Genomic DNA, 22,143 nt, shown 5'->3' on the forward strand with positions numbered 1-22,143 from the left:
ACGCACAATTTTTAAACTACAGAAACTTAGAACGAAGCGCTCCGATTGGCCGCGAGTTTGCCCTGTTGCCGGATTCTCTGAAAAGCTCATGATTTCGAAAGCTTTGCCTGCAGGAGAATGCGATGTATCCCAGGCATCCGGCAACAGGGCCAACTCGCGGCCAATCGGAGCGCTTGGCTAAAATTTTCTGTAGTTTAAAAATGGCGCGTTTCCGATCTAAATATTATTTTAAAAATTCTGTTCCCGCTGGCATCAGCTATCGAGGGTTTAAATTTCATGACAAAATTTTTGTTTACTCTGTATAGTATGTGTATAACGAGATGATAGCATATTTTTTAAACGAGTAATCCATCACAAAAATGATTGGTCGAGCGGAAGGTCTTTTTCATCTTCTAAAGCTCTACCCACAGGTGAGCAATAGCTTCTTTCATCACTCTGAATCATCGTTTTCCCCACATATTTCGCCTCTATCTACCAGGATAGGAATGACTCATAATTTGACCTTACGCCTGTTCGATGGTGTTTTAACATATTTGGAGTCGTACATGTCTCTTTGTTGAGGTTCTCATTCACGGTCCTAAGAGACTGGTCATAAAATTCCGGCTCGATAGAGTTGTCCAAAATATTTTGAATGCCCACCCGATTCGACCCGGTGCGCGAGCCAAACTCCGCTTTGACTTCAGGAGGGAATGGAAATGAACGCTGCCAGGAATATAACTTCACAGGGTTATTCCGTTTGCCGCTGAATATGCAGTCATACACCGCGAATTTTAATGGGTTTAAAAAAGTTGACGGTCACTGCCATGGATCTTTTTGATAACCGAATCAAAAGTGAGCGGAGTGGAAGGAAGCATATGTCAAGTTTCCATAGGACGGACTGGAGCCTCATCAGACGTATTCACATAGAATGCAGCTCTTTTCGAAAAATTATTTGAACATTCTCCAGTTTTATTCCACGTATTCCCCAGTAGCGCCGCTCGTTTACACATATTGCTTTACACACAGGGTTAAATCGAGTAGTCTGAAGCGTCTGAAGGTTCTGGTAACACTTCTAAAGCCGATTCGTATAGTATTGGTATTCGGAGAAGGTGACCAACACTTTTGGTCATTTGGATCAGGGAAACCCGTTGTCGGCATAAGACTGCTTCAAAAGAAAGTAGCTAAGGGCAACACTACTGACCGTGTCGCGCGAAAGACGAAGTGCTGTAGTTGAAGTTCCCTCCATAAAGAACTCAAGCATTTTCGGATAATCTCTGCAGACTACCACCGCCAGGGTTTGAACTCGGATCCTCGATGTGAGCAGCCGACTTTCAGCCACATCGCCGTCTGGAGTCCGAATCACAGTTTCTAAGGTCCTAACACACGTCATTAACGAATTGTTTGGATTCAGGTTGCCGTCTATATTACTCGCCGACTATATTACTTCATATCAATGTTGACTGGCCCATGTGTAAATAAGTTCTGCGTTCCTCATGACTGGAAAGAATGTTGCGTGACTTTTGAAAATCCTCAAGCCAGTCTATTTGTGACTCAACTCGTATGCTGACAAACTAGGCACATTATGGTGTTGCCAGTTTGCGTTTGACATTTGCCTGTGCCTGTGACACTAGGTGCTTAGGTCATAGGACCACATTTATGTAAGGATTTTGTTCGGAGCTTTCTGGTATCAAGGTATGTTCCTGTTTTTTTTTTGCTGGCATTTCATCTCCGTGTAATCATTTCTTGCCCTGAAAGTCGGTTTTCAGAGCTTTGTAGCTTTGAACTTGCGCGTGTTATCCTAGCTCCTCTATGCAAATGCCCATTATTTTTTTCTTGATTCGAGGAAAGAACATTTTCTAGGCGATATTCATGCTCCACTAAAATTAATAAAGCCATACGGTATTCGCACGGTAAGGGTTGAATGCAGCAATTTTATTCCGATACTCTTACAGAAACTCAATAGTAGCAATTAAATGAGTGTCATTGGTGTCATAAGAGTCATGCGTCATTAGTTGTAGAGTTCTGTGGTCAATGGTCAGTTTATTTGATGGCCGCATTGTTACAACAATAGATAGGTACCAATAGATGCCTTCGACATTTATATAAATATTATTATTGAGTGAGTTCTCGGTTATGTGTCGTAATAGTCTCCTAATGACTGTCAGTTATGCAATTAGTTTAACTTCCAAGTCATTTCCTTTCAAAAATAACTTGGCTCGGGTTCAAATCCCGGCGGTGGCAGAAACTTTTCAGAAACTGCCCGATCCCTGCTTTAATGTTGTGTAGAGGACATTTCAAGGACAACACTCCGTCCGTCGGATGGGACGTTAAGCCGTGGTCCCCTTGGCGCCTTTCGTTAAGAGCAGGCTAATGCCGACGCCGGGTTTCTCTCCACCCTTCCTTACCTACCCTTCCCTCATGGCGCAAATGACCTAAGCTGTCGGTCGCCTCCTTCAAAATACCATGCCACATTGTGGCACAAAAGATGAGGAAGTCAAATGTTTTTTTTCCACTACGAAATTCATCCTTGGAGAGAATAGATTTGCATTCATGCATGTGTTGCGTATGAAGTCATAGTTATGATTAGCTCTTACTTTATTTTCTGTCAAAAAGTGGGGTAAGTCAGTTTAAACCTAATGTGATGCGCATAGATCTAAAATTTATTAATACTTTTCCCAAGCACGTCATCTTCAAATGAAATACTGGTTAGGACCTTTATGCAACCAAATAAGTGAATACTGGTGAAACGATTATTTTTATTACACAAATCAAATTAACAAAAACTACAAACGCAGTTGTGTGGGTTATTACTCGGGACGAAAAATCGGGAGCGACGGAACGCACCATTATTTCACAAATCAAATTTACACAAATCATAGTCACTACTGTCCTGGAGAATTGCTCACGAAGAAAATTAGGGATTGGGGATCGGGTTGGCACAGTGGCTATAGTATTGGCTTCCCACCTCGTGGGCTCGGGTTCGAGTTTCATACGCAACGCTTCGTCCGTCGGATGGGACGGTAAGCCGTTGTTCCCTTGGCGCCTTTCGTTAAGAGCAGGCTAATGCCGACGCCGGGTTTCTCTCCTACCCTTTTTCGGGTTTCTTACCTACCCTTCCCTCATGGCGCAAATGACCTCACCTGTCGGTCGCCTCCTCCAAATACCATACCATACCAAATTCGGGAGCGACGACACATACCATTACTTCACAAATCAAATGAACAAAACTTGCAAACGCAATTGATAAGTATTCAAGACGAAAAATCGGGGGCGGCGACGCGTACGACCCAACGCCACTATTTTCATTGCATGATACCCTTTTTGTTTATATTCGCGTCGTCAACAAGAATCTTTGTGTATTATTCGGCTCCCATTGTTTTTTCCCGTCGTCAAGGGGAAATATTAAACTGGTAATAGAGGCACGTAGTGATTAAGAAAAACTTTTTAATGTTTTTTTCGAAACAAAGAGATATATGGAATTTGGAAGCCAGAAGATATGCGGATTTGCGGTCCTATGATTCATTCATAAGTAAGCGACGTTGATAGTTATTTTACCTGGTGGCCTTGGATGAGTTTGAGCTGTGGTGGTTGTTCCGCGGTAATGCTCTGTCGGTAGTCAAGGTTATGCGCCGGTACCGAGCTTATTGTTGTCGATTGCCGAGGTGACATGAATACAAGCGATCTCCGAATAGGACTATTTTTAGTCAAACGGAGTCATCCTAGTTAAAAAGTGCAGGAATTGGACTGACATAAATGGTATTAAGATCGCTGTGTACCAAGGTCAGTGTCAGTCGAAGTCCCTGAGACAAGGGGGGTACATTGAGTAAGCCCCATTACCTCCTTTAAGAGCTATATCTGTTGCCAAATAGGTCGTGTTTTAATCGGTTTTAAAAGGTGTCTATAATGTGGCAATGATCCACAGCAGTATTCATTCTTAATATTTGTACTCGTTGAAATTGAAACGGTTAAGGCTATGTGTGAATTGCTTGAAATAAATCGGGAGGTAGGTGACTGATCGAGGCAGAGAAAATTGTGGATTTCCTAATTGTTAGAATGATTAAATTAAAATTCGGTAAAAAAGTATCACAATCGGTAAAAATAAGAATTTAAAGGAATTCTTTGGGAATCCTCTCTCAAAAGCGGGCGTGACATTGATTTGCATGGGCAATAAGTATACCAGATGGTTTTTGAATGAAAATATAGGGAAGCATATATTTATTAAACGATTTTAATTTATTCATTATTCTTAATTTAAAATACCATTTTGGCCTTGTTAATTCCTGGACAGGTATGAAGTAGCCGAATTAGGCGCCTGCGATTACAGTAAACGCAGCCCGCAGCGTGAGACTGTATTGCGGGGGAGCAACATTCACGGAGTTATATTGCTATTCACAGGTGTTAAACTAAGCTCTCGGAAAAACCTCATTTCACTATGTAGTGAGGTAGCAATTCTGCATTCTTCATTCAAAAGTGGGATTACCCAACGAAGTCGAAAGCTCAGATATAGTAATAATTTTGCCGCACAAATATTATGTAAAGGCAAAAAAATACGTTACTGCTGTGATTGAAAAATATATCCGATTCATAACACTGCATTCATAATTCATTCATAGGATTGCTGTCCTGAGGTTTTTACTATGCAGCCATGAGTTTTTATCTAAACCCAAGCTAGTTCCTTCAGTTCCCTGATGTCCTTATACCGTATTCCCTTATTAATCTGTCTCTAGTTTCTGGTTTTCCTCGGGGGACTTTAAATTTGCTTTTTCTATCCATTATAATTCTCATATAATCACTGTCTCATGGAATGGCCTATCTATAGAGTCCTTACCTGTCGTATAGTACTCCAAAGTTCCCTTTCTCTTCTGTTCTTTGGTAAATCTTCTCGTCTCTACTCAACCCGTCCACTGTATCTTCAGCATCTGCTGCCTGCACTACTGTCGGCGTCAAAATGATGTGTCGATGTACTTTGTAAATTTATATCTGGACCACAGTGTATGCCATAATAATGAATAATGCGTCGTTTTAAAGAAAATTTTATTCTTAATTCTGATTTATTTTTTGTTTGATGAAAAATTCAAAAATCAAGACCCTCGAGCGCAATAAATGACTCCACGCACCGTAAAATTAGCCGTTTTGTCAACTCCATGAACTTTGCTACTAAACCTAGGGAAAACTACTACGTCTACAACATTCATATTCCAGCATAAGTTGTAAACATTAATTTAGATTAATAAAATTGATTTTTCTTATTTTTAAGACGCATATTTTGTTGTAAAATAACGAAAACGTTTAAACATTATGTAGTCCTACAGTTTATCCCGAAAGAAAAAATAAAATTGAACGTGATCTATTTGACTGATACGACATCACTCGACGTCCACGATTAAAAAAAAAACAATAATCATACCTTTACCTTGAACACGGGCAGACTGAATTTGATATTTCTTACGTTTATTTTTTGCGAATGAATAGGATAGTGCCAAATTTTTATTTTATTTCTGCGATCAAAAATATTGCTATGTACGGGATGGAGAAAAATGCGTCACGAAATTTTAGTCCTGGATGTCTGATGCCATAAGGAACCAAAATTACCAATGATGCTTCGGTCGAAAACGCACCATTTTTAAACCAGAGAAACATTGAGCCAAGCGCACCGATTGGGCGCGAATTTGACCTGTTGGCGGATGCCTTGAATACATAAATATTCGATGTCATGAGCTGTTTGGACAACATGAGGGAGTAGCAGTGTTGTAGTAGAATAATGCTGAGAATGGTCATGCTGATGACTCTCTATGCTTCAACCTCGCAACAAATGAAACTTATGAAATGTCACTTAAATACACGAAAGCGAAATCTCTTCCGTAAAAGTCCATAGTTTTTCATTTTTTTGCAGGAAAAGAAATGTTAGTAACAACAAAAACCCTGTGCTAAATGTTGTAGTTCCGTCAAGGACTAGTATTTATTTAATTTGGGTATACATTTTATGAATACGAAAACAGTAAAATATTTGCAGGGAATAATTCTATTTATGTTTAATAGCTAATATTTTAAATGGCTGAGGACATATTGACAACCCCGGAACTGATTCCGTTGATGGCAGCGGTTCATTTGAAACAAACCGGAACTCGTAGTTGGCGACTAATGCGCCCAGGAACAAAAAAATGGCGTTCCTTGAAAATGATATGCCGGGACACTGACGTTTTCCTGAAAAGGAGCAGAATTACCTTAAGGACTTTATATTATCTTCTTCGCCTTGATTTTAAGATGCTTATAACATTCTCAACACATAGTTCCTATTGGTGAGAACATGTCTTTTTGGTTATAAAGATGCGCTTCACCCAGTCCCAAACTATCGCAAATATTTTTATTTCAGCTACTAACTCGATGCTATCACACCTCTTAAAATAAGCGTTGGTATCTGCATTAAAGAGAGTTAGTGGTTTAAGTTGGGAGCATAAGCATTATCTGTGAAATTTTATTGTTACTTCTATTTGAAGCGGTGGTCGGTAGCCTCTGAGGCCTTTGAGGTTCAAGGGTTTCAGCCCCCTCTAATATTTTTTATGGATAACGTATTACCCTCCAATGAAACCCCTCCACCCTCTCCCGCCCGCCCCTTGAAAATTTTCTAGGCTACAGCCTTCATTCAAAATTCCATGATTTTAGTTTTTAGGCTGTTAGTTGATATTTTGTTGATTTCCACCTTAATTTCAACAATATTTTTCCGAACACATATTTTCTAACCAGTGGTTAACCTACCGTTTGACTCTTATGTTTTGGCCTACCACCCATGGATGGCCATTTTTTGATTTGTTCCTGCGAGTCCAATCTTGGGGTTCATTAGATTCGCAAGCCTTTATACCACGTTAAAAGTTTCATTCAATTATAAAGTGCACGATGCTTATAAAAGAAAGCGATTACGGGATAGTTCAGTTCCAAATAAAAATAATGCAGAATCAAGTTAGCTCCCTTAATATCGAAAGCACACTGTCTATGTTATTCACTGACTCTTGCTCTTACGTCATTAAACCTTCCTCTTCTCGTGGAATAATTAATTACATATCCAAATTCTTGAGTCATCATACAATTTTAAAGTATAAATGGAGTGGACATAAATTAATTTGATGCAGAGCTGCTTCTGGAAATGAAAACGGGGGAAAATAAACCTTGGGATTTTATTTATCTGTAACTTGAAGTCAAAGAATAGACAGCCATTTGAGGGATATCCCATCTGCTGGGTACTTTTTTTAGTCCAAATGCTCAATTTCACGTTCTCTCTAAAGCCATGGGAAAAATTTATATGATAATGACTATCATGTTAACTTTTACCATGACTTTGGAGCATAAAAATCACGTCATAAGGATATTTTAAAAAGCTTTTCATGCTGTTAACATTAATCTTACCAAAGCCAAAATTTAGGGAAACTTTATCACGAGTGAAAAGTCCATTGTCGTCCATGAACCGCTCGGGCAGGAATCTAGATGGCTCTTTATATTTTGATTTGTCATGAGATACTGCCCAAAGGCTTAGGTAGAGCACGGAATCCTGAAAAATGGAGTTTTGTTTCACTATAAAAACGTCAAAAGTTTAAAACTACGCATACGTATATCGATTTTTTGAATTGTAAATTAAATAGACCTACTCCATTATATAAGAGGTTTTTTTTGTTGAAGAAATGAATTACATCTTCCTCAGTTTTCACTATTATGAGTTTTTAATGGTAAAAATAATTTATGTCTTCTCATCACGAATATAATTTAATTTAAAAATTATTTTTTTCCATAATTTTATAACAATATGAGGAATGAAGTTTAAATCAGTGAGATTCGCGGATGGTCAGGCGTTGATTAGCCAGTCAGTAAAGGGGCTGCAGGCTCTATTGGATGCGTTGCGAATATGGTATTAGAATTGATATCAATAAGACCAAGGTTATGCGGTTTTGTGAAGCATCGCGAGCTGGGAATGTGAGAATCAAGGTAAAAGTAGGTGAGCTCAAACTTGAGCAGGTAGAATTGATTGTTTGAGGCGTAACTTGGTGAACGCGGTTCATTATTAAAATTAAAAAGAAGAACTTTGTGCTTTCACATTAATATTTATTCACAAATTTACGACCATGGTTTCAACGTTAGACGTCATCATCAGGGCACCTCGTCATCATGGTCGTAAATTTGTGAATGAATATTAATTTGAAAGCACAAAGTTCTTCAATTTATTTTTAATATTGAGCAGGTAGAGCAATTCAACTATTTAGGCAGCACATTAGAGGCAAACGGATACAATAGTAAGGACATGAGGAAGAGAATCGCATTAGCAAAGTAAGCGTTCATGAACAGGAAGGACCTTCTGAGAGGATCGTTATATAAGAGTTTAAAGAAAAGGTTAGTGAAGAGTTTGATCTGGAGTGTTTCTATCTACGGTGCGGAAACGTTGGCACTTATGAAGGGGGACGAGAGAAGACTGGAGGCATTCGAGATGTGGATGTGGCGAAGAATGGAGAAGGTGAATTGGACGAAGAGGAGGAACTACGAAGTTCTGAACATGGTGGGTGAGGAGAGGCATCTTCCAGGTGAGATACGCAGATGAATAAGGTATGGAGAGTACTGAGTGGGGAGAGGAGGTTTAAATTAATGTTAAAGGGTCAGCGTGTTAGGTGAACGAGGGAGAGGAAGGAAGAGAATAGGATTTTTAGATAGAATGACAGGGAGCAGGGCTTGTGGTGATTTGAATAGGGAATTCTATGAAGGGAGGAGAGACAGGCCGGCGTTATCTGCAAAATGCTCTATGTAATCCATTTCGGTAGAATACTGTAATAGTATTTAAATTTATTTAAATTATTTAATAAGTTAATACACTAATGATAAAACTATACATCTAAACATCCATGTAGACTCAAATGATCTCGTTCGATTTCATAAAGCAACGAACTTCAATATAACCATTAAGTTGTTTATAGTGATAGAAACTGAATGAATTCATCAGTAATAATATTTAAAATCCAAGAAAACTCACGGAATAACGGAAATGCATATTATTACGGTTTCAATCGGCCATTTTAATCTGAATTTTAATCAATCAATCTCACCTAAACTCTTCCAAAGCTCAGAAAGAATTAAAATCATCAAGAACCTGTGTCTGAATTGATCCCAAGTGCACGTATCAGCTTCATGGGCAATCCTTGTTGTATAATGTCTAATTTATGGTGCTTATTTAATCAGTAATTTTTAAAATCCATGGATACCTTTGGTATGGAATATCCAGCCAGCGTTGTGTGTTGCGTGGCCCTATGAGGGGGTGCCAAAGGTGCAACGGGGTTGATTCTCATAACTTCCTCGATTACAGCTTGCAAGTAGGGCAGTCTAAATGTATACAGGAGAAGGCACCACATTACTTTCCATCATTAATTACTGCTGTAGTATGTAAAAATTAGATACCTCAAATGAAAAGTATGCAAACGTAATTAGAACAACGAGTTACAATAAATTTAAAAAATCATCAAAACTTTATATTATTTTTCTGACGTGATTGCAACAAGTTTTTTCTCAGTACCCCATGCCTTAAAGCAAAACTTTGATGCAAAAATACTCAATTGCCATGAAATTTTAATCTATGTGCGAAAAAATCGTAAGCGTGATAATTTGTTTCCAATCTTTCACGATAAAATAAACAATTGAATTTCTGCTTCCACCTCCATTGTGGGATAAAGAACGGGAATGCATGTTGAAAATTAATATAAGCGTATTTAAATGAAAAGTTTTTTTAAAAATCTATCGATATTTTAATGCTTCCCCGTCCATGGTTGTCGTAGTATAAACTTTTCATTTACTTTACTGACATTATAGATTTTGAAGGCTTATAGTTGATTGTGTGGCGATAATTTATATTATTGAATATAAGTTAAATTTTGATACGGCGTTTCAAGTCAGAAATTTTATAATTTCGCTTTCCATTGGTGTAGCGAAAAATCTACTTTTAGATAATCACAATGCAAGGGCGTACCCATGATGAAATCAAGGGGGGGAGAGGCAAGCCATGGTTGTTCAAGTTGTAGATAAGATTTAAGCATGGAAAAGGTGATTGAAATCAACATTTTAAGGAAACTGTAACTGCTCTTATTAGTTTTTAAAATTATTTGCTTGAAAAAGTATTATTTTCCTTAAAGAAATTTGCGACTTTTGCTTCTACGGGGGGCAGCTGCATCATCCTGCCCCTCTCTGGGTACGCCCATGTCACAACGATTATTTGGAAGAGTTCTTCTTCTGTGATCACTGCTCTTCAAACGGATATTATTCATATATTTTAAGAAGATTATTCATGACATGATAAATATGAAAGGAATGATAAAATCATTGAGACATTATAAATAAAATGATTTGCAATAAATGGTAAAATATGAAGAGGTAATGTAAAAGCAATTACTTAAATAATCCTCGATATAAAGGGATGAAATTTTGTTTTTTTTTGTTGGAGGAAGGAAATCAGAATCATGTATAGAATAATAAAATATTAGTATGTGAGAATAATTTTCCCCATTATTATCTTTACCTGCTTCTATCCTCGAGACAAGGGCAGCAGCCAACTCCCATTTCATGTTTTATTTCTTCCCACAGACGAGTCTGCACATTTGGATGGTGGCCTAGGTATAGCAAGGCGAAGGAAAGTGTGTTCCCCACAGACTCCGAGCCGGCACTGAAGAGGTCCATGCAGATCGTGATCAGCTCCTCGTCTATTGGAGACAGAGGTAGGAACGTTTGAAATATCAATGTTGAAGACCTTTTTCGGCAAAAAGGTTGAGAATCATATCATGGGCTCGTTTAAAAATTTTATCGACTGTCATTTGTGGTAGAATTTGAAAAGTGCGGAGACCCGGATTTTTTCATCTTTCCTGTCGCCTACTTCTCGAGCTATTCTCGGCGGAAAATCGACGACCGTAGCCCTTCCGCAGATAGTTGCTGACGTCACGAACCCATGACGAGCCCGTGATCGCTTATCAGCTACTCCTCGTCCTTGAGGAATCGGGCTCGCGTTGATCGCTGTCGTTGTTATTCCGGTGTTCGATTTCTTGCCTAAATGAGCCGTTCTCCCGGAACGAATAAATAAGGCAGAGCTCATGACGTGACGACACCAGACGCCATGCCATGAGCTCTGAGACATGACGTCACCAACTCATAAAGGATGGGCGGTAACTTTCGTGTTTTCTCATTTTAAACTTAGTGTGAGAATGAGGAAGATTTATTTCTCGTCGTAACTAACCTTCCCTTACGAAACCAGAACGATGTGGTTGGAGATTTCTGTGACGCCACTTCATATATTTAGAAATATTCATTCAATTGTATTAGGCTCAACTATGTGGAAGTTAAAACACGAAAATGAAAAGGAGACTTCGTTGAGTTCCACTGATTTATTTCGTCCGTACGACAAGTTTCGAACCATAGAGGTCATTATCAAGTACAACGTATTAACAAGTATTCACTGTAACCTTGGGAAACTATAAACAATAGAGGGAGATTTTCTTGAAACGTTATTTTATATTAGTAAAGCTACATATATTTTAACGAATGACGAAATAGGAGAATTGTGAGTTAACGGAATGACAGAAAAAAATACTATTGACGAGGGGTAACTATCTCTATGCCTAGTTTCATAAGAGAGAACTACATTATTGTCTCACAAAGTAAATAAATCTTGCCAGAGTAAGTTACAGACGCTCTACTCCCCCTATGTAGGCCTATGCATTAAAATCCCTAAACCTCCTCTCCCACCCAGTGGCGAATATGTACAGGCCATCTTCCACCGGTTCGAATTCGGATATTATCGGAGGATATGGCTTGCATTGCCCAAGGACTATCATAGTCAGCATGCAAAGACTTAGTATTGCCCGGAAAACAAGGATATGCCTTAATAAATTGTCGAATGATTCGTAATGTGTACATACTCATTGCCAGATGAAATTATGGCTTCGCATTTTATTTGCGTGCCTTTATCTCCTCACTTAATTTATTTTTCCTTACCATTAAATGGCGGATCCTTCTCGTGTGAATGCATATCCATCTCGAGGAGATATGCATCAATGAAATCCTCGATGCGATTTCTGTCGAAAGCAGCCTTATGCTCATCGATGGTATCCTAACGGACAAATGAAGTATATCAGCCATTTTTAGAATATGAATTCTAGACATTCAAACAACCTTTAATCTCAAGGAATGTTACTATTGCGTGAAAAAATTAGTAGAGTTTTCTTAAACCTAAAATCTCGTGAGACATTTGTTAACACAGAAGAATATAATGGGTTTATGAGCTTCATCAACGTTATACATATTTTCTCTAAGATTGATAAATCACAACAATGAGGATTGACCTCTTTACAATTTTAGAGGAAATTTTACCATTCATCTCGCGCATAATGTGACAGCAGAGTCAGAAACTTCACTGCCAATTAAATCGAAACTTGAACTTGCGCGTAGTGGAAGGGCTCCATATTAGCAATAAAAGACACTCTGTTACTTCCACAATATATTTAAAAATTCCGTCCGTATTTTGCTGTTACACCATTATCAAGTTCATAAAATATAAAAAATATGGTGAGGACAGGTGTAATAAATTCTATGGTTGTCAATTGAGGGGGTATGGATGGTTCAGAGCTGGGATTGGTAATTCCTGGAAGGGAAGGGGGAAAAACAAAGTTTGTCATTCGCGTTGTAGGGATGGGGATTTCGGGAGGGTGATGAGTGTTAAGTAATAAGGGGGATGGGTTGGGAACGGTTATGTCGATCACAAGGTTTCCGTTTGTTACAATCTCCCGAATTTCCAAGGCATCCATCCTCCTTCCTGTTCCTCCCTCCTCTGTTTCTTCATCTAATATCGGCCAAACGGGACGAAAATTCAAGACAAGGATGAAGAAACACAAGGTATGCTGGAAAGACCAGGATGATTCGTCAGCCTTCACCCGGCACCTCTTGGAAATGGGGAACCGAAGCAGTTTCGATCCAGAAATATTGCATTTTACCGGGAAAGGAAGGACGCCTCGGAAATTCGGGAGATTGCAACCAACCGAAACCTTGTGATCGACATAACCGTTCCCAACCCATTCCCCTTATTACTCATCTCCTTCCCAAAACCCCCTCATCCCAAATTATAAACATTGTTTCCCCCATTTCCCTCCAGGAATTCCCCCATCCTCCTCCATTAACAACCGCAGCATATGTAAACATGTTCTCACCATATTTTTTGATATTTTACGTACTTGATAATGGTGTAACAGCCGAAACCGGACGGAATTTTAAAATATATTGTGGAAGTAATAAAGTGTCTTTTATTTCCAAAATTTACTGCCATTAAAGTGTTGCTCAAATGTCAATTCACACTTTCATTTTAGAGTTTTATGGTTAACTTAATATCATAAAGGCGTACAAATTTTGTTGCATACATACCTTGACGAAATTTTGGAAGGCAGTGACGGTCTCCATAAAATCATTGTACCTCGAATAACCTGGAAGAATTTTTCGAATCCATGGTATAGCATTTATAATACCTCCGGATGCTTGCCCAGTTCGAATCAATCTTGATAGTAATTTCAATATGTTGTGTAGTTCATTATCTTCATAAGAATAACGTTTTCCAGATATCAGAGCCCACAACACATTTATTATGTGAACTGTAAATAAGCCATTCGCCTGCGAGAAAAATTTGAATGGATTAGAATCTCAATGGAAAATAAATAAAATCATATTACCGCATCACATTACAGATCATTGAGATCTGAGAATTGTAGGAAAAATATAAAGAGGTCTCGATCAGATAAAAAGTTATAAAAAATTTCTCGAATATTTTGTTGATTCCAAACATTTGAAATTAATATCATTCCCTTTTCATTTCATTTCATTCATTTTATTTTAAAAGAAATATACGAATATTAAAATTAAGGTAGGGATGAAATGAGGAAAGACAAGTTAGGGAATTAAAAGAGTGAGTGAGAGCATTAAAAAATCCCATGTTGGAATATTTTTCTGAGAGTTGCGGGAAGCCATTAGAAGAGGAAAATACGTCAGAAATTCTTTTGCGTGCAATGACCTCTACTTAATATGGTATTCGGTTGTGGCCCTATTCTATTCATACAATGTTAGTTGGTTTAACATGGTAGTTAAACATGAATTTCTTTTAATGCATATGAAATTAATTTTTATTGCTCTTTTAACTAACTGTCGCAAACTTAAGTATTTTGACTTCAATTCACATTTGATCCACAGAGAAATACCCTCATTCACAATTGGATGCATGGATACTATTACTATAACTACTATATACATGAATATATAGCTATAAATAACGTTGAATGGAATTCTATAGAATATATACTTAGAATTCTGAAAGAAATTTGAGTGCTCTACAATGATCGTAGAACTGTTCATAGTTAATATGTATAAAAACTAAGTAGCTTTGATCAAATGTGGACCCAACTGTGCAGAAGCAAGAATAGGTAAATGGGTGAGACAAGAGTATGCACTTCCCCCATAATTTTTACATTGGGAAAGTCGTCAATGAAATGAAGGCGAAGGCTTCGGGTGTCAATATCTACGGAAAAAATTAGTATGCTGTGATTTTCTGACGACATAGCACTCATAGCCGAGACAGAGAAGGATTTGAAGAAGACTTTGACAAATATGGAAAGGACAATTACCAGATATCAGCTGAAAATCAACAAAAAGAAGAATAAGATTCAAATATGCAGCAAAATACATCTACATAATACCCTGCGAGCCACCTCTAGGGTGTTTGGCAGGGGGTGATCAATCACCAGCATGCAGCATGCAATTGGACTCCCACATGCACACCACACGGTCCAAAAAACGTCACGTATACTAAAACATTATGCTACCATATGCTGTCAGAAATAAAAATAAAATTAAGAAACATGCATTAAGTTTTACATAGGTTAGTAGGCTAAAATAGAGGAGGCTAAGAGAAAAATTAACCTAGATAAGCATAAGCTTGAACAGGTGAGAGAATTTCCCTACCTGGGAAGCCGGATTACCAACGATGGACGAAGCAAGAAAGAGATAGTCAGTAGAAAAGCGCTGGCGAAGAGAGCTTTCTACAAAAAGAAGAATCTTCTTACAGCTGAGAATACAAGCATAGAAGTAAGGAAACAATTCACCGGATGCTACATATTGAGCATGTTTCTATATGGAAGCGAGGCTTGGACGTTGACATCAGCAGGCAAGACAAATATAGTGCTACCGAAGAATGATGAAGATAAAATGGATTCACCGTGTAAATAACGAGGAAGTGCAAAGAAAAGTGGGAGAAAAGAGAAGCCTCCTGAAAACCTTGAGCAGAAGACGGGACAACTTAGTTGGCCATATTTCGAAGCATGATGGCCTGATGAAGACAAACGTGGAAGAAGAAGGACAGGTAGAAGGGAAGAAGGGCAAGGGATGGCCCCGAATGAGTTTCATAGGACAGGTTTCATAGGAAAGGATTTAAAAGAGAAGAAATACGTAGCTATGAAAAGACTAGCGGATAGGAGAACGGAATAAAAAGCTGCGTCAAACTAATCTTAGGATTAGGAGCTGCGTCAAATTAGTCTTGACTAATGATGATGATGACAGCTAAAAATATATACTTTAGCTATAAATTTTGTTGTTAAGTTGAAAGTTAATCTCATCACTGGTAATTCCCAAAATGTGCTGACTTGATTTCTTCTTCATATAAGTGTTTGTTTCCGAATTTCGCCTGATTTTTCGAAAAATGTTCAACTTAAGCTTTGGAGCGGCAGTGGTTAGCATAAAAATTATCGCATCATAGTATTAAAAATCGGATATTATTAAAATTCAGATCTGAGACCTTGATGTCAGTGCACAATACTTTTTTGAACAGGGCAAATTTTATTCCGAAAAATATCCATTTTTCCGTCCACCCAAATAGGTATTATCCTACCGGCACGATCTTTGACGAGGCGACGGGTCCCTCCGGGTGGTTGTCGATCCTTTCTAACAGTGCGGCTATCTCCTCCTGCACGCGGTGTTGTACTTTGTGCAGCCCGAGGACTCCGATGTCGCGTAGGTGCGCCACCGTGAAGTGTCGCTGCCCTGCCCACGACGGGCCATCGCCGAAGACGATCCCTATGCGAAATAGCAGAGAAAAAAGTCACATATCATAGGTCTTTTAGGATATTTTTTATTTTTTGGGTGCCAGGAAAGAATGCTGTCGATTAGATTGATTTGTTTTGGTGCGCGGAGTATATTTGTGATATATTGAGAGACCTCTACCCCATCCTTAGGGCTGAATGTCGTTTCTCAGAAATTGTTCGTTTTATTTAGCGGTTCCGGCATCTCAGGTTCACTCTGATTGGTCCTTGGTATTAGCCAATCGGATTCTATGCAATACGGGTTTCCAGACGTTACTGAGGGAGTAACCGCCATCTCTATTGAAGTTCTTGTCCGTTAGCCGGATCTCTATGGCCTCCTTCGTAATCCTTGTAATCCTTTCCCAATATTTCTTCTCTAGAGAGATAATCTTCACATCATCCCAACGAATGGCATCATGGTTTTGGTACTTATTCAGATCCACCCGTCCCTCTCTCCTCCTCACTGCCCCCTTCTTCTTCCTCCTAACCATGCAACCGCCAAAGATGCAAGTCCTGCTTCTTATTTCGGTCCCCCTCCCCACCAGAAAACAACAAATCTTCCTGTTCTCCCTGCTGCACATTTTTTAATGCCATCTACCGAATATACGGCAATTTCTGCCCTGCCTACTACATTGGAGAATGCACCACGCCAGTCTCTATCTGAATGAATAACTACCGCCACTCCACCAAGTCCCCCGCATTCGTTGAGCGTGTTCCCCAACATACCGCCTCCTCCCACAATAGCTCCTTCAACCAGTGCTTATCCCTTTCTTTAATCGAAATACTACCAGGTAATGCCACCAGCATTGAGGTGAGAACCCGTCTGGGTGCCGGACTGTTGGCTGAGAATTCCGGACCGTGGATGAATTTCGGCCGAATCGCTGTCTAGTGCAGTTTCTCCGACTGTCTAGCGGCTCAATCGCTCAGGTGACTGCTGGAGCCAGAGCCAAAAGCAGTTGACCTTCCGGAGTTCCAAGTAACTCTCTTGGTTGACGCACTTTCTCTCGGTCTCCTTACCACGAATATTACAAAAGAGGATCCTCAAGTCAGCCTCTAAAAGTATTGTCACCCATCTTGCATTTAAATGGGTTTACAAAAGTCGCTACTCGTGTCGCTGACGGACAAATTGATCCGAGTTTCACGCGGAAATAAGGTATAATTTGGGGTAATAACCGAAATTTATACAGGTGATGATGTGATCAATCAAATTCATTACTTTTCAATGATATTTCTCGCAATGAAAAACATTACGCTGCAAAATATTAGATAAAAGTGGATCGTATTACACTCATCACCGCGCCGCGGACATTTTTGAAAACCGATAATAATGCGACCGAAGTGGCAACAGAGATCAGCCTTCTATGAGATGGAATTGGGCTTCCTCTGTGCAGTCCCCTTGCTCATTGGTATAGGCGTCTTCTGAATTTTTTCGCGAAGGTTCCAAGAGCGCTCATGAGCAGAGAAGAAATAGGTGCTTTCCCAGCGATTTGCCAGTGTGAAAAGCTCTGGGTGATAGGTGATGACGGGTCTAGATAGTTTGAAGTTTCGGATGACGCCGTCTTTCACTCTAAGGACAACATGATTTTTTATGACGAGACTTTTTCCCATATAATTATTCTGCATTATTATTTTTCATTTTATAAGTTTTTTTTTCACTCACCATGGCTTTCTAACGTGGAAAGTCATGAACTATTCGTAATGGTAAACTCATTAAATTAATTCATTTGTAATAAACTCAGTAAACTCATTATAATAATTAAAATTAAATCATTCATTAAATACAAGTGACTTGGTTGCATGGAAAATTACATACATAATAGCATAATAATGGTTTTTGGTACCTGAAGTAATAATTTTTAGGAATGATATTATAATTTTAATAAAACTGACAAGAGGTATGCCCTTGCAGAATTTACTTATTGCAAGTTCGTACTTAAGACTTTATAATATGCACTGTATGAAGCAATTATTTTAATAAGGTATCACAAATCTCTCTTTCCAATTTTTTGCCAGAGATCCCTTTCAGCAAAATTATTTTTCTCTGCGGCGACTGTTGTGCACCGTGTATTCCTGTTTAATGCATAGCCGAGCTCACTTGAGCAGAGTAACAAGTGGATATCAATGTCTTACCCCGTTTCTTTCCGAATGAGCGCGCGCGGAAGAGAAAACCGTTTGGGCGACCTTGAAACTCATCCCTGTGCAGAACTACACGCACCAGATTCGGATTCCATATAGCAATTCCTGGCGTGTTGCCCAGGTACATGCCCATGATACCGTTCTTGCAGCCCCAGCGTTCTCCAGTTTCTTCCATGACTTGGTGAAATAATTGCTGCTTCTTGCCATAGAGGTAGGGAAGGGATCCGAAAAGAGGTAAACGCGGAGGACCTGGAAAAATATACAGTAATCCGCAAATTATACCTTCCGAACACCGAATTTATGTGTCTGAGCCACGAAAAAAAAATTTCAATTTCATTTCCATTTTTATAATGCAGACTATAATTGAGTGGGTGATAACCCAAGGAGTACAAGTGGTTTCTTGAAATGAAAATAAACAACCTTGGTAACTTTTCACTGGAAATTTGTTATTGGTATTTCAACGTTGAGGAGTATTTTCAAGTATGTACCCGAAAATGACCACTTAGCGTTGAAACGCGTCGTACCAATAAAAAACTTCCAGCGAAAAGTTACCAAGGTTGTTTGTTTTTCATTTCAACGTGGATTTTCACAAATTTAAAGCCGAATAGATTGATTTCAAGTGATTTCTTTTGTCTACACAGAGTTAGGTACATAAATTATGTAAAGAAAACTAACGAGACTTTTAGTAGTGCATTCGATTTTCCACTCGATGTCAGCGCAGAATAGAGACTCTAGAATTTCAAACACACCACTTCATCTTAACTTTTTAAGCGCACAAGTCAGAGACGGCATACCAGAAGCTTGACTACCCTGATGATAGTTCGCGGTGGTCACATGAATGGTTGCGCATTCGATAGTTCTTATTTAACTCATAAAACAAAACTTTCCATGTAACTCTCTAGGCAATAATTCCCTAATTTTCCTCTTTCCTCTTGAGACCCTGCAACTCTTGCTCTCGAGTAAGATCTAAAGATTCACTTAGGGTTAACCTGAAAGCTAGAAACCGTTGAACGTTAAATAGAACGTTTCGAAGGCATTATCTTTTGCGAACGGGATATGCTTTATATTTTGTATCTCCCAACCGATCGGTACGGGAGCTTTTCCGTCTGTTTGGGATACCTTTCCACTTCCTATCCTGGGATCTGCTTGAAAGGGCGTAGCTGAATAAGAGGGTGAAAAGTCCCTCCTCCGGGATTTTCCCGTACCTAGGGTTTCCGATTTGAGATTAAATGGAAGTAACCTCCCCAAATTTCCATCCCGGCGTTTTCAAGGGCCCTGAAGCCATTTTCGGCACCAGTTTCAATACAAATCTGTCCGTGTGGTGGGCATTAAAATCGTTATGAGTGTGGGTGTTCGTGAGAGGACGAAATATTTGTAAGATAGGTATGAATCGGGTGTTATGGAGGGCCAGAACATAGAGAAAACAGCAAAAAATGGCAAAAATCGCATATTATAATTTTTTTCGCGATGTTCCACCGCCTAAAATTTTTTCGCGATACACTAGCCGAAAGGTATTTAAAAGCGCTCCCAGAAAACATTTTTTCTTTATGGCTCTCTCAAAAATATTTTATGAAAACACGTTAGAAATTTTCAAATCAACGCCATTTATCCTTGTACTGCTGAATATTCTTGAAAACGGTTGGACATATGCTCCATTAAAAAAGATATTTTCAATGCAGCAAATTGCATTTAAAAATATGATTTTTTTACCGAGATATCTAAAAAATAGTGAAAATTGTATTTATCGTATAGGTAATCGTATTAAAGCTAGCGGGCCGGAAATGTGGGGAGGTTAGTCTCATTTGATCCCAAGTCGGGTACCCTAGGTACGGGAAAAATCCCGGAGGGGGGACTTTTCACCCTCTTATGCAGCTACGCACTGTTGCACTTGCTCGCTCCTGATGGCAATACAATATTCAATAATCAGTCTTTTGAAATATTGTTTCATTGTGCTCTAATTAATTAACTAACTTTCCACATGGATAGAATAAATAAATAAGACTAAAGGAACACGCTTCAAAAAAAACTGTATAAAATGCTCTAAAAATAAAAAAAAAGGTTTTCTTCAGTCGGAGATTAAAGCATGGGTGCTATTCAGGTTTAGGTATTGCATGCGAATCCTAACTTACTTATCAGGCTTTTGAACATTCATTTTTAATAAATGTGATCAGCACCCTCGCTTCTCCGAGTGACGAAAAGCTTATTTTTTTACTTTTTAGTGCATTTTATAATTTTATTGAAAAAAACGTGTCTTTAAAATCTTTCATTATTTTTTACCGTGTGAAATCCTATTTCATTGGCATAGGAACCGTGCTGAAACTAGCCCGATAGTATTAGTGTACATCACACCAGGCATTAAAGAAGGCCTGGATACACCAAAGACTGTCAAAGACAAAAAGTAGTTTTAAAAACATGACTATTAAAGGCATACAACATACTGCCTAGGGATGTGAAATTAAAAGGCTCTAATAATTTTAAAAACATGACCCATAAATGTTTGTACAGGAAACCCCTGTATTCAATGGAAGAATACATGTCCGGGGACTTCGAAGGTCTTTGTTACTAAAGGGTCAATTATAATTGTAATTGCAATATATTGTAATACCTGACTTTTATATAGTTTTATGTAAGTATCAATTGTTTTATAATGCTTTTTCCCTTTTAATTTGCATGTAAATGTATATATTTTTTTTATTTCCGATGTCACTACTTGACAATATCTATTGTGGTTTATACCATCTAATGACAAATATATTGATTGATTGATTAAACTCAATTACTTTACCGCGGCATCGGAAGAATTATTTTCCATGTTTTATGATCCATACTTTCCAACTTACCTGGTGGAAACTTTCTAGGTTTTGCGGAAGCAAAGTAAATCAGGCATATTACGCAGATGGTAATTAGTATTTCCCACATCTTGGTTGCACAGATATGTATCACCTGAAATTGTTTGCGAGAAGAGATTCACATTTTAAAGGAAACAGCCCATGAATCATATTTTACTCATTATATGTTTTTGGTGACAAAATGAAAAGAAGAATGATACTGTTTGTCCAAAGTAAATCATCAATTTAAAATTAAGTATGATCTTTGAATTGATCGAGTAATCCACAACTATTTTTTGCGGCAGATATGAGGGCCACAAGGAAAAAAATCAACGATACAGTTGTTTTTCTTCTTCTATTTTTGAAACAAATTTAACAATTTTCTTCTAAGCCGCGCGAATAGAAATTATCTCTTAACTGCATTAAAATGCACAAAGGAATCAAATGTAACAAGATATCAGATATTTTACACAAATGTAAATATCACTTCAACAACAAATATTGTCTGGCTGAAAAATTAGGTGTGACTTTTGGCCATGCAACTTAAAAAATGTATCAATTGTTTAGTATCCTGTGTATCAACCCTTTCGAAAAAACTGATAAATCGGATAAACTTCATATCACTTTTCATCTGTAAATAATCTCGCATTCTAATTTAATTTCAAAATAAGCAGTCCTCTTCTTCTTAAGCTGCCTGCCAGAAAAAAAACTCTTTCTCCATATTTTTATCAAATATGAAACATCAATTACTGAGCAATAGCACTGAATGTTCGAATATATTGAAACCAGTAAGTTTACTCAGTGATGATTAGAACACTATTCAAAACTTTACCTAAAGTCTAAAATAAGTAGTCAAATACTTCTCGATGAATTGTTACTAGTTTCAATTCGTCTTCATAAAAATAGCGAACTTTTAAGAAATTGAAGCATGGATTAGCCGCTATCATTGGCGCATAAAGCGAAAAAAGTTCACATTAATGAACTTTAATACTGTAGTAATTCTTCCATTTGATGTACTATGATTGATCCTACCAATTCTTCGCAAGGATATGGAGAAAAATATTCTACATCATATGATA

At 38.2% G+C, this 22,143-nt stretch overlaps 1 protein-coding gene across 1 annotated transcript; it reads right to left on the minus strand.

Moving 5' to 3' along the window:
• Positions 1-5,913: 5,913 nt before the first annotated feature.
• Positions 5,914-21,283, minus strand: LOC124168163 (methyl farnesoate epoxidase-like). The gene is made up of 9 exons (XM_046546287.1): positions 21,077-21,283; positions 18,231-18,485; positions 15,911-16,095; positions 13,405-13,647; positions 11,986-12,100; positions 10,520-10,700; positions 9,216-9,333; positions 7,381-7,522; positions 5,914-6,183 (listed from the first exon to the last, which is right to left on the minus strand). The coding sequence occupies exons 1-9, from the start codon at positions 21,153-21,155 to the stop codon at positions 6,002-6,004; spliced, it is 1,500 nt and encodes a 499-aa protein (XP_046402243.1). The 5' UTR covers positions 21,156-21,283; the 3' UTR covers positions 5,914-6,001.
• Between the last annotated feature and the right edge of the window lie 860 nt (positions 21,284-22,143).

This window comes from Ischnura elegans, chromosome 11 (genome assembly GCF_921293095.1).
Source record: "Ischnura elegans chromosome 11, ioIscEleg1.1, whole genome shotgun sequence".
NCBI classification, from domain to species: Eukaryota; Metazoa; Arthropoda; class Insecta; order Odonata; family Coenagrionidae; genus Ischnura; species Ischnura elegans.